This window comes from Agelaius phoeniceus, chromosome 2 (genome assembly GCF_051311805.1).
Source record: "Agelaius phoeniceus isolate bAgePho1 chromosome 2, bAgePho1.hap1, whole genome shotgun sequence".
Taxonomy (NCBI): Eukaryota; Metazoa; Chordata; class Aves; order Passeriformes; family Icteridae; genus Agelaius; species Agelaius phoeniceus.
This window is the reverse complement of record NC_135266.1, coordinates 56999424-57012825: the sequence shown is the minus strand read 5'-3', so window position 1 is coordinate 57012825 and position 13402 is coordinate 56999424. Positions and strand designations below refer to the sequence as shown.

General features: G+C 42.6%; 1 protein-coding gene across 1 annotated transcript; it reads right to left on the bottom strand.

Annotated features, from left to right (window-relative positions):
* Nucleotides 1-7125: 7125 nt before the first annotated feature.
* On the bottom strand, nucleotides 7126-12533 carry PCDH20 (protocadherin 20). Its single transcript, XM_054627655.2, has 2 exons — nucleotides 12302-12533; nucleotides 7126-11214 (listed from the first exon to the last, which is right to left on the bottom strand). The coding sequence occupies exons 1-2, from the start codon at nucleotides 12440-12442 to the stop codon at nucleotides 8518-8520; spliced, it is 2838 nt and encodes a 945-aa protein (XP_054483630.2). The 5' UTR covers nucleotides 12443-12533; the 3' UTR covers nucleotides 7126-8517.
* Nucleotides 12534-13402: the final 869 nt, after the last annotated feature.

Genomic DNA, 13402 nt, shown 5'->3' with positions numbered 1-13402 from the left:
AATATGACACTTGGTTCTCTCTTGTTCTAGTACATAACCTAGATTCACTCTGTTTAATTTCAGATATTTAAGCGAGGTGCATTTGAGAGGGCTCTGCTGTAATGTTTTCTACTGTGAACTGAGAGCAGAGACATGTCATAAGCCACCCACATTGCAACAAGAGACTTGTAGAGTTGGCTTGATTAGAGAAGCAATCTGAGATGTGTGTACTTCCAAATTGCCTATACAGATCTATTAAGTTTGGATTACATGAATCTGTGTTGGGAATCACTCATGACTTGGCATTTCCAGATGCTGTTATTACTGAAATCCTAGCCTTTAGCTGTTTTTAATTTCATTATATTACAAGCCAAAGTCTAAAAGCTTATTTGGAAAATGACAAAATACTACCAGGCTCTAAAAAAATATTAAGAGAAAAATCTTTGAATGCTCAGTAATGGTCTTACAATTCCATATTATAGCTAATAATAACACAAAAATAGGTATCGCTTTATAAAAATGGAATTTTTATTCCAGAAGATAAAATAGGGAAAAGAAAAAAATTGTGAATTTTGTTTCAATATTTTGTAAGTGATAAAAATATTGTTGATTAAACTGTTTGTCAAATATATTAATTCAAATAAAATTACTAGTGGATGGATGTTGATAGTCAATATCAAAGACAATAGCAAATGGAACTTACAACCAGTACAAATATTCCGACGCTGAAATATTTAATTTTTGATGCCTTCAAAGTGGTTGTGATGGGGATGGCAGTATCAGTTGGTTTGATTTTTCCCATATTAAATTATAGTTTAATATGAATACTTGAACACTTTTAAGCCAGATTTACCTTAGTGAGAGATGCAGCTACTCACCTCCTGAAAGGACTTCAGCAAAGGCTCTGAGGGTGTCCCCCATGTACACACAGCTGAAGGGACTGAATTGTTTTCATTGTGTCTGAGAAAACTGAAAAAATATCCTTGAGGAGATTAATACATTAATTACCTTATGTTGAAATGTCAAGATTGAATGTTACTCCAAAACATTTCTTTTTCCTGCATGCTTCCTTCCTTTATTGCTTTCTTGGATATTTGCATATCTACTTTATAGGTGCCTAACTTTTTATACGATGTTTCAAAATTCAAATTCTAAGATAAGCCAGTTAAAGACAAGCATCCTTGTGGTTTTAGTCCAGCCAAACGTACCTGGGTAAACAGAAACAAATAAAAGAGATCACCAATATAATTTTGTGGCCTTTGCTTTTCTCTTGTGACTTATAGCAAAAAAATAAGACACTCTCAAAATGAGGAGATGACTTCTACAACTTCTACAGAGATATGCAAGGGAACCATTTGAGAAAACATCTGCACGGTGTACACCTGTGTATTAACACAGGGTTATATCAAAACCCTCTTGTCCTACTGTAATGAAATGTTTATTCCATTCATAAAGAAGTTTACCCGATCATTATGCACTTTAGGAAAGTGAGGACAGAAGTACATCTGCTATTTGTGTATTGTTGCAAAAAAAAGTTCTCATTACTTTAACAGCATTCACAGGAAAAATTATGTCACAGTATCAGCTTCTATATTGGCTGAGAAGATGCAAATGTTGGTAATAATAAGGCTTAGTCCTGAGTTGGCAAAAATGAATGCATCCAATATAATAACACTAGAGAAAAGCACCAGGAAAAGGGAACGCTGTTATCATAATAAAACAGACACTTTAAAAATACTCTACTCAAAGCCTTGATTTGTCTATACAATTGTGACCTGCTAACAATGTGAATCAGTTTTTAATATATTTTGTGTTAGAAGATTGTGTCAGGAGGTACTAAAGCTCTGCAACAAGCTCTCATCCTTAGAGGTTAAGAAAAAGGATGAGCTATTGCTGAAAGGGGATGCTTAACACTGCTAATGAAACACAGTAAATCCAGTACATTCAGAAACATTATTTTTATTGTTTCTGACCACTTATTTTGTTTCTCATGTGCAATGTTAGAAAATGACCCTTTCATTCTGACTGCATTCATTTATTCTTTTCTATTTTCATCTGTCCTGAACACATCCTGAGAAGCAGTTCTGCTTTGTACCCTGTCAGCCAGACCTTTAATAAACACATTCCTCAGAAAATAGAACCTTAGACAGAGGATGACCAACCTTTATCCCATAAATGTCTTGAGGTTGTAATTTTCATTCCATTGCAGCACAAAGAAAGGTAATAGGTTTGAAAAATTCTGAACATTGAGGAGACTATTACATCTGAAAAATATCTAAGGTAACATTTTCAATTTTTTGTGTGTCTGTGTGCATACCAGAGTCTGCTCATCAAGGAGGAAAAAGCACAGAACTGTGTTTTCCCTGGTTTTCTCACCCCTCAACTGTCGCTGATTGTTTAAAGGAAAGTTTTGAAAGTGTTTCAAGGCCAAGTATCTCCATTTCCATGGAATGCTTATCTAGTTGACAAAGCATGACTGTGTCTCTTCAGCCTTGGAAGATTTTGACATTTGAGTCCTTATATTAAAAACAATAGCTCAGTTTCCAAAAGAAAGCTAAAGAGTGCTCGTGCTAGCATCTGTTCCAAATACACAACGGAAAACACTTGAAAAATAAAATTTTCTTACCTCCTCAGCACTGAGTACTCTGCCATCATATAAATCAAAGGTACACCTTTTACAGTGTCCTGTAGGAGTGACTTGCATGCAATACTACATGGGATGAATTTAGGCTTCAGAAGTTATCAGTCAGTTATGATAGTAGTTACATTTTAGGCTTGCAGGTCTTTTTACTTTTTGGCTCTGATACTAAGTATCAGATGTCTCTGATTTATGTTTTATGTTCCTGTTACAGTCTGTCAAGCTCTGCTCAGTGGAATTGAAAGGGTGATACACTCACTGTGTCACCGCCATATGTGGGACATGCATGCCTATCCATAGTTTTCTCACATCATCTTTAGCTGCTTTGCTCTCCTGGCACCTAGCTACTACTCTAGAAAGGCACAAGACTCCCTGACAGCACTGTGCAGAATCTTGAGATGCTCAAGGGCAATCTAGATAGCACTTGATACTAATTTTCAGAGCAGCTAAACCTTGCCTGAATTCCCACTTTAGCACAGACTGAAGCACTCTCTAGTTGTATTGCCTGTGCTGATGAAATTCAGATTATAGAGGAAGCTCAGACTCTGAGCTCAGTGGTCAATACCTGTCTGTAGACACGCCAAGATAGATGTGTAAATATGGAGATGAATCACATCAAAGACTCAATTCAACACACATTAGCATTTACTGAACACCTAAAATAGCCAAAGCATCTGCACTGAGCTGACATACATGATAGCTCATTGAGAGAGAAAGCCTGCACTCCTCCGAGGAGCAGCTCGAGGCCAGGGGGGATACCTTAAGGCATCTCAGGTAAGCACTAGATGCTGGCACACAGATATAGAAATCAAGCTGTCACTTCTGTTATGCTCAAAGAGATGAGTTCTCATCTCACTGCCTTGCTCTGAGGATGAATACTTCACCCAAACTTTGAAGATGTAAAATAGGACAAAATAGTACACTACATTAAATCAGTGCTGCCAGGGCTGCTGGGAATAGGCAAACTTCTAACTTGGTGCTTAAAATGCAAGTCCTCTTGAACAGTTGAAATAATTCCTTACAATGTATTTCAGTTAAAGTGTTTGCTACTTAGCAGCAGTGTTAGCTAGCAATATGCAAACCTGCAACTTCGACCTGTAAGCCTCTACTTGTTTTTACAAGCAGCAGAATAAATGACTGAATGCATTATAAATGATTCAACGTTTCTTCATTCAGAACAATGTTTTCTAAGCACCTGTTCAAAGTACTCTCATCAGAAAAAAATTGAGAGTTGAAATTCGGCATTTAAAATTCACTTTGTAATGAAACTAAAATGCAAATATAGCAGAAATCACTGAAACATTCAGATAGAACATATCAGAAAAATTATGTAACTTAGCAATCTGTTAAGAATAGCAATCTGTATAAGAATAAAAATATTTTTCTCATCCATAATGTGAAAAACAGAGCTGTATAACTTTATATTTGTTTGTGAGCTGAAACCCTTGAATCTCACCATCTCAGAATGCAGATGACAGTTTTATCTTATCTGCTGGTTCAGTCTGGTACAGAGAGGGAAAAGGAAATAGCAATGCTGGCTGCACAAGTACTTTTGCATGTTTTAACTCAGAAAACTGTAAACTATGACATGTTGCAAATAACTTTCAAATAGTTTCCTAAAAATATTTCTCACACTATTAAAATAAAGCATAAAACTAATTTCTGCAACTTTTATCTCACTGGGCAACTACTAGTTATATAAAAAATATATGAACCTACTCTAGAGGAATCGAGGGTGCCAAATATGTTTATTTCCACTTTAAGTTTCACTATACATCTCCTTTAAACTCAAATTATTTCAGTAATGGAGCTAAACATGCTTAGCTCCTCAAACTCCAGCTCTGAAGAAGAGTGGTCTAAATTAAGTTAGTTTCAGCTGGCTAATTAATTTAAAGATTGATTGTTTTGCATTGCTTTTCTCCCTAAATTACACAGAAGAGAGGAATGTACAAAGAAACTAATGTCTGCAAGAAGATGGTGAGAAGCACAGTATAGGGAAGGTGGCAATCAGCTTTCAACATGGCTCTGACAAGGCACATTAATTATGAAAATAAGCACTCTGCATATTAAGCTGATGATTTCTTTGTGGCAGAGGTATCTCCACTTATGCCAAACTGCAAGGTATTTTTGTGATGCACGCCACTGCTCCCAGAAAGTTCATTGCTTTGAACCAGGAGGTGAAATGAACCAGAAGGTAAAGTATTAGTCATGGACTAGCCATCAAATACATGTGTTTGAGTACTTTAATGCAATCTTCCCAAAGCAGCAGTTAGGGGCAGAAAATTTGCAATGAAACTCCAGCCAGAAATCAAAGGTTTGTCACTGCTGTCAGGGAGGCCAAGTTTTGCTCATACTGTACCTCTCCTTGGATGTCCTGCTAAGAGAGTGGCAGATTTTTACATTCTTCTCAGTGGACTGGGTCCCAGTTGCATCCTGGGACATCCCAGTTTGAACCCTGATACTGAAAAATGGAAATAAATGACCATAAGATTAAGTGTTTTCTGAGTTTTTACACGAAAGAAAAGCAAATAGCTCGAATTCCCTTTCCACACTTTTACATCTCATCCTTTATTGATATTTAGTCAGGTGTTAGGTTAATTTTGCATCAAAACAGTAACTTCAAATAGTTCTTTAAAAAGAATAAAATGAAGGAGAAAGAGAAGACTGATTTTCTCTGTCCACTGCCACTGGGCTCACTGCCCATTTCTTGTCTTTCATTTTTTAATTTGTTAATTCTAATGAAAAAGTGTTTGCATAGCAAGTTCAGGAGACTTTGGCAACACAAAACTTAGGACAATCGCATTTTTTATAAAAATGAACAAAGGGCACTCACTCTAAGATTGATCAGTGGATACTGTAAATGAATGAGACATTTATTTTTGTGCCAGCTCAACTACCAGTCTCAACAAGATTTGCATATATTTTGGCAAGTGTACTGCACAAGGTGGTAATAAAATAGGCCTTTTATATCTGAGTCTAATTTACTTCAGTTGTACTCATTAAAAATGTGTTTTCATGTGAAAGGAATTTCAGTAAGGGATAGTTTGAAAACAGAAACATCACAGAAATATTTGCTATACAGACAGTATCAAGAATTTTACAGCTGAGAAAGAGTATTTTTTAGGAAGAAATTCACAGGTTCTACAAATGTAAGACTCCTGTTTTGTTGGTTTTTTAATCATTTTTAGGCTCAACATTGCAGGGTTAACTATTATACTTGATGTTAATAGCTGTATGCTTTTTCAAGTAACACAAAATATGGAGTAAAAAATCCAGTTCACTGTGTATTTTGCCATTTTCAGTGACATCACCCATAGAAAAACTACCACAGAAGGCAAAAAATGTGCTCTACAAGGTCCTATGCAGTATAAATTCCTTTGCAATAGTAAGTGTTGGTATGGCTGAAGGTGTAATTTTAAACCCATTTTCTTTAAATGTGTAGAAAATCATGAGTGAAATGCTTCACGAGCAGTACTTTGGCTTTAACAGGCTCGTAACATTGCATTTTATTGCGCATTAGGAACATGCTTCATCTAAACAAACAAACAAAAAAAGAAAAGGCAACAAGAACAGCATGTTTAACCAAAGATTAATCAAACAGGGTCAAGACTATGTCTTTGTCAAACCTGAATAAAAGCATCTGCCCAGTGTTATATGAACACACACTGAAGGATCAGGATTATTTTTTAATTGCATTTCTTAAGTCTTGGGTTTGCTCCTGTTTAAACTGTCTTAAGAATATATTGGACTGCTAATTGAAATAAGAGAAGAGCAATGAAAAGAATCCTGTCTTTCAGTTACCTTGCCTCCTTACTGAAGAGAAAAATGCAGAGGATCTAGCTTCGTCACCACAGCAATGCACAGTATCTGTAATACTGAAGCTGTTTCCAAAGATATAATGTAATTTTTCTTCAGAGATAAGAAACAAAGTCTTTTTGTGCCAAATGCATTTCAGGGATAAATGCCATTTTTATATTTTGATAAGATGAAAAATAAAGGAAAAGAGGTGATTGACCACAAAGCTCTGACAGGCTGAATTAATTTTTATGAAACACAGCTATCAAATCATGCCCACACAGAAAATATTCTAACCTGAAAAAAAAAAAAAATCCTATAGCCACGATGGCAAAATGATGGGTATCATGCTAGTATTTTTACTTTGACTAAGTACAACCAGTATCTATTAGAAACCCTAACATTTCAGTTAGGGTTCAAGGTAATGTGCCAGTCACAGAGAGAAAAATCAAAAACTGCCTCAAATTGCATTCCCTACTTTCAAAACAGGTATGAGCTGCCTCACCACTTACAGCAGCTGACATACAGTTGCCTTTGCTGGTAATTTCAAGATGCACAGCACAAACTGTCATTAATGATTTAGAAATGTACTATTTTGTGAAAGTATTATGTCACACAAGATAGCCAGCACCTAAGAACTTGCGAAAAATGCATTTCTTACAACTGAAATAACATTATTTAGCTTTATAATTAAAATTCTAGGAGAGAGAGAATAAGTTATTATGAAAATATATAGCTTTAATTTGCAGACATATAAACACTTTTGGTACATTACAGACATATGATGCGAGAAATCAAAATAATAATTTTTAAGCATAACACTAATTTATCTTGTTCACACAGAGAAATTTGATGCAATCATCATACAAAAGATAGTTCTTAGCTCTTAAAATGAAGTGAAAGTAATACATCACTGATAAAATTGCTGCTTTGTTGCAGAGGATACAGCAAAGAATAAATTATCAAGAAAATATGCCACCAGTCTTACAAGTTAGATTCTGGATCTAATCCAAAATCAAAGCCAATGAAAAGGAGCCAGGAATGGTCGCCAAAAATCAGAAACAAGATCTTTCACATGAAATACCAATCCAGAAAGGAGCAACAGTCAGAATAAAAAAAGTCCTACAATTCCTTAGAATGTGAAGTGATTTTTGTTTTCATCTGGCAGATGAGATTCAGAAGTAACACATAACAAAAATCTACTGCACAACCCAACTGATGGAGTACTATTGACAGATTGCTCGAAGTACAAAAAAATACCACCACTTTTGTGACAACTAAGGATTTAGCCATTCCCTTTCTTCCTTGCATCTGGCATGTTTATGAGGATGAGGATGGGGCTCTGTTATTATTTGCTTTAGGAAATATTAAATATAATTTTTCCATAAAAAGGACCAGCAGATTGCTGGAGCAAATGATAATGAGAGTGGAATCTGGAGAAAAATGAATGATATGTCACAGCAGTTCAGATTCTCAATACAATATCTTGCATTCTTGCTCAACAGGAATTGCACTTCTTGTTAATGCCTCTTCTACCCTACTGTATAAGCTTTACTTGTGAGGTAATAAACATTCTGGTTTTCATTACTAGTGCATTTTAACATATTTATTCTTTTTATTATACATATATTGGGACAGACACTTTTTTTTTGTAATGGTTAAATGTCTGTATGCCAATAGGTATTTTATATTAAAATCAATATATTTAAAATATATTCTGTTTATCTCATGGACAGTACCTTGAACAGTTCCGTGCTCAGGAGCATTTGATGCCCTCTCGTGGTTAAAAATACTTTTAAAACTTGAGTTTAAAAGAATCATCTTACCTTCACCCTTTTTATGTTCACTGATCTTATTGATTTATGAAAGCTGGAAATGATGTCCATGTTTTTATAGTCAGGGTGCTAGCTGTTAGTTACTAACATTTCATAAAAAAGCTGTACACTGAAATTGAATTTAAAAAACTGTAAACAGCTATTTACAATTATAATATTAAGTTATAAATTAGCAGTCCTTCATTGCAACCTCTGTCAATACAACCTACAGCTAGGTGTTTTAGTGTCCTGCAGGGTTTTTCAAATGTTGGACTTATACACAAAGAAACATCAGATGTTAGAAATCTCCACTGGTTTCTTCTCCAACATGTGCAGGTTAATTCTTCCATTTAATGGGATTTGTACTTCCAAGTTTTCATCTGCTCTGTGATGCTTTTTCCCTTTTCTTAGACAAATGTAAATTCCCATCCCCGTTACTAAAGCAATTGAACCCAAGCTTATTATTGAAAGAGCTACCAAGGTAGGCATGCAGGATGCTGACTCCATTTTTTTATGTGTAGGTTCTATGGATATTTGTGGCTGCTTTTCTTCTACACTGATATCAGGCTCCTTCCTTAACAAGCTCTCGATGTAGCTCTCATTGCTGACGGTGTCATTGACAAAAAGGTTCACCATGACGGTGGAATGGAGAGGCTCCGGGTAGCCGTGATCACTAACTTTTACAAGCAGCCGATAGAGGCCATAGTCATTCTGCATCAGTGACTCTTCCAAGGTGATATTACCAGTTTTGGGGTCAATCCTAAACGACTCGGGTCGAGGGCCTCTCCTTCCTATGATGCTGTAAGCTATGACTGCATTCATGCCAGTGTCCTTATCGACAGCATAGACCTCAGTGATGGGAGAGCCAGGAAGGGTAGAAGGAAGGACTAACAAGTAAGACATATTAGACTGAGGGAACAAGACCAAAGGAGGGTTGTCATTTATGTCCAGAAGAAGGATAGTTATTTTTGCTGTAGAAGACAGGGCAGGATCACCGCCATCAACTGCTTCAATCCACAGAACGTAGGAGCTTTGTTGCTCCCTGTCTAGGGAGACTTTAGCTCTCAAAACTCCTTTTCCAGTATCTATAACAAAAATATCACTTCCGTTCAGAACTGAAAGGGCAACCCATCCATTTTGCCCTGCATCAGCATCTGTGACACTTATAACTCCAATTTCACCAAAGCCTGGAAAGTTTTCTGGCACAAAAAAGCTGAAATCCTTATTGATAAATCTTGGACTGTTATCATTTTTATCCAATACAGTGATGGTGACAGTTGCTATTGATTCTCTTGGAGGGAATCCAGAATCTACTGCTTTGACAGTGTATCTGTATTTCTCTTTTTCTTCTCTGTCCAGTTGGGTGGAAACTGTAAGAACTCCTGTGGTTTTATCTAAAGCAAAATAGGAAGGGGCATCAGGACCTAAGAAATAGGACACTTGCCCTCTTTCTCCGCTGTCAGCATCAGTAGCATGCAGTTTGGTCAAAAAAGCATTGGGAACATTGTTCTCCTCAATGGACAATTCTATCAGCTGTTCAGAGAAAACTGGTGAATTGTCGTTGTCATCCAGAACCTGTACTTTGACAACTTTCTTGACATGAAATCCTTCAGAGTTCCATGCAACTACGGAGATTTCATACAGCTGCTGTGTCTCAAAGTCCAAAGGCTTCGTGGTCTCCAACAGGTATTCATTGTTGTATGGCTTGTATGGTGAAAGCCTGAAAGGCCCATCACCGTCCAAATAGCAACTGACTTTGTATTTTTCATCGGGGTCTTTGATGGTAAAAAATGCTATGGGTGTGTTGATAGGCTCAAGTTCCTTTAAGTAGACCACCCCTTCCACTTCATTAGCTATGAAACGAGGAACAACTTCAGGGGGCCTCATCATGACTTTGATGATGGTCACCAGCACCGTAATCACGGCAGGAATACAGCCAGGACCGTTGCCCAGTATGATCAGCCTGTGCAGCCTTGGAGTGTCCCCATCAACCTTAGTGGAGAGTGTGATGGCTCCTGTGCTTTCATTCAGATGGAACAAGTCTCTGGATGGCTGGGGGACCTTCTGGCTGTAGGAGTAGGTGATCTGGGCATTGGATCCAAGGTCCACGTCCACAGCGTGGACAGTAGCCACATGTGTTCCTAGGCTGGAATTCCCATAGAGAGTGACGTTGAGCTGCGAGTCATTGAACTGGGGGCAGTTGTCATTGATGTCACTGATTCCAATAGTGAGGGTGGCGCTGCCCACGAGTGGAGGAGTCCCCCCATCCTCAGCGACGATGACTGTCACATACTCGTCCTGCGTCTCCCTGTCCAGTGCCCCCATAACAATCAGGTAGGGAGTCCTCTCCCCGTTCTCATTCTCCTCCACATCCAGGGTGAAGACACCATAGTTATCTCGCAGGCGGTAGGTCTGGACACCATTGGTGCCCATGTCAGGGTCAAGGGCGGGGTGCTCGATGGCCAGGCGGGTGTTCACAGGCGCATTCTCAGGCACCGAGAGGCGGATGTGGGGCACAGGGAAGCGGGGCGCGTTGTCGTTGACATCACGGATAGCAATTTTTACCTTCACCAGGCGAAAGTACTCCTGTGGCAGTACCAGCACATCCAGCAGCAGTAGGCATGACTCTGGTGAGGGGGAGGAAGAGGAGACAGCAGCCGATCCCCCGAGGATGGTGGCCCCACTGCTTTCCACGCATAGAGCTTCCCGGTCTATCTCCACCGCTGAGGTGTGCAGCTCTCCGGAGCGGTTGTCCAGCTGCACATACTGTCCCCCCAAGCCATGGGAGGCCAGCGTGAAGGAGAGTGGGGGCTGCAGAGACGCAGCTTGCTGGCTGCCAGCCGTTGGGAGCCGCAGGTCACGGGCCAGGCTGCCGATGAGGACCCCAGCAGGCAGCCCCTCGTTGAGGCTGTAGAACAGCTCAGTGGCACGGCTGTAACTGGCAAAGCAGTTGAAAGGCCCAACGAAGAGCAGGAAGAGGAGCAAGTGCTGAGAAGAGAGAAGCACAGGGGTGTGAGGAAGGGCTGGCGCTTCCCCCCGCCCACTACCTCCCCCACTGCCACTTCGAGCAGCGAGTGCTGCATCTGCAACATGAATCCATCCTCCCTCTCCCCACCATCCTCCCAGTACAGCAGCTACTTCCAGGGCATCACCATCTGTACCCTCCAGGCAACACCAGCTGCATTCCCCACAGCAAATACGCAGTGCCAGGATGGCCCGGGGGCACCCTGCCTCCCCCCGCCCCCCAGCAGCACTTGCGCCCCGACGTGCCATTTTCCCTCTTGCCCCCGCCCCAAGCTCGCCCGTCTCACCAGCGGCACTTTTCCTCCCAACAACAAGCGCATCCCAAACCGAGGCATCCCCTAGCACGTCCCCAAACAGTTGCTCGCCTCCTTCCCCTTCCACAGCAGAAATGCGGAACGCGTCCCTCGCAGCTCCTACCCCCAGCCCCGTCCCGAAAGCTGTTTTTCCCGCAGGTTCACGGGTCCCGCGGTGCAGCGGGGAGGCGGCTCGCTCCGCGGAGCCCGCGGGGGTCCCGGCGGAGGTGCCGCGCTCCGGGAGGGGGGTCCCTGCCTCCCGCGGCCGCGGAGCCGGCGGCTCCAGCCCAGCCGTGACGGGTCCCCGGGCACCCTCACAGGGTCCCTCTGCTGCCGGCGGACACCGCGAGCTGCGCAGGAGCCGCGGAGCGCAGGGGCTGCGCGGAGCAAGTTGCCCGCGCTGGCGAGCGTGTCGCCCGCTGCACACAGATGGAAAGGAGCTCCCCGAAAGTAACTTCAGGCATCGTCTCCACGGAGAAAATTTTTTCCCCTTCCCTTCTTTCTAATCACCCATTCGCTTTTCCGCGGCTCTTTGCCACAACCCGGCAGCAGCAACAAATATAAACTTTTCGCGGCTGCCCCGATCTTTGGAGAGAAAAAGACCCAACAAACATATCCACGCATACACGGTCTGGTTTGTTTGGTTGTTTTCTTGGGTGATTTTTAGCCAATTTGTTGCCAATTTCGCTGCTGCGTGCGAAGTCGGGCTCGGGTGGCCGGACGCGGCGCGTCCCCCCCTCCCTCCGCCCGGCCCTCACCTGCAGGCTGCCGCGGGCGCCGGAGCTGCCGCGACCGCCCGGGGGCCCCATGCCCGGCCACCGCTGCCGCCGCCGGCTGCGCCCCGGCAGCCCGCCCGCTCCGCCGCCCGCCCGGCGCTCCGGCTCCCCGCGGCTGCCCATTCCCCCGCCGCCGCTGCCGCCGCCGCCGCCGCCGCGCTGGGCTGGGCTGGGATGTGCGCGCCGCCCAGGACACTCCCCCTCCGCCGCGGGAAGGGCCGGAGCGGGGGAACAGTCACGGGCTCGGCCGGGAGGGGGGCGGGCGGGCGAGACGCGGGGGCGCGTCCGCGGAGGCTGCGGCAGCGCCGCGGGCAGCGGGCAGGGAGCGCCGCGGGCCGGGAGCACAACGGGCAGGGAGGGAAGCGGGCAGCGGGCAGGGAGCACAACGGGCAGGGAGCGCGGCGGGCAGGGAGGGAAGCGGCCGCTGTACCGAGCCCAGCGGAGAGCGGGGATATTGGGAGTGTGTGTGCTCGCCCGGACAGCGCTGGGACCAGGGAAAGAAGGTAGACCCGTCTGGAAACTATAGGCGGGAAATAGATATTAAAAATGAAAATAAACTCGGCTTGTTCTTTGTCTGTAGAAAGCGGACGGAGAGCGACTTTTAACACGGGCCGATAGTCATCGGACAAGTGGAGCAGTTTTGAACTAAAAGAGGACAGATTTAAATGAGGTGTTAAGGCAGAAATTGTTTACTCTGAGAGTGGTGTGGCGCTGGAACAAGTTGCCCAGAGAACCTGCAGGTGCCCTGTTCCTGGACATGTTCAAGGCCAGATTGGATGGGGCCTTGAGCAACCTGATCTGGTGGGTGACATCCCTGCTCTTGACTGGGGAGATTGGAACTAAGATGATATTTAAATTTGCTTCCAACCCAAACCATTCTGAGATTCTGTGTTGTGGCGTGAGTGTCAGCAGGCAAATCGAGAATTAACAGCTGCACTGGCATTGCAGAGCCTTGGTAGATTGAGCAGCTTGTTCCTGCACGAAATGAAAGTCATGTTTTTGAAGAGATTGTAAGCATTTGATTGGTGGAAAGAGTGTCCTGCTGAATTAGAGCAGCAACTACGATTTGCTGCTGGCTAAGAA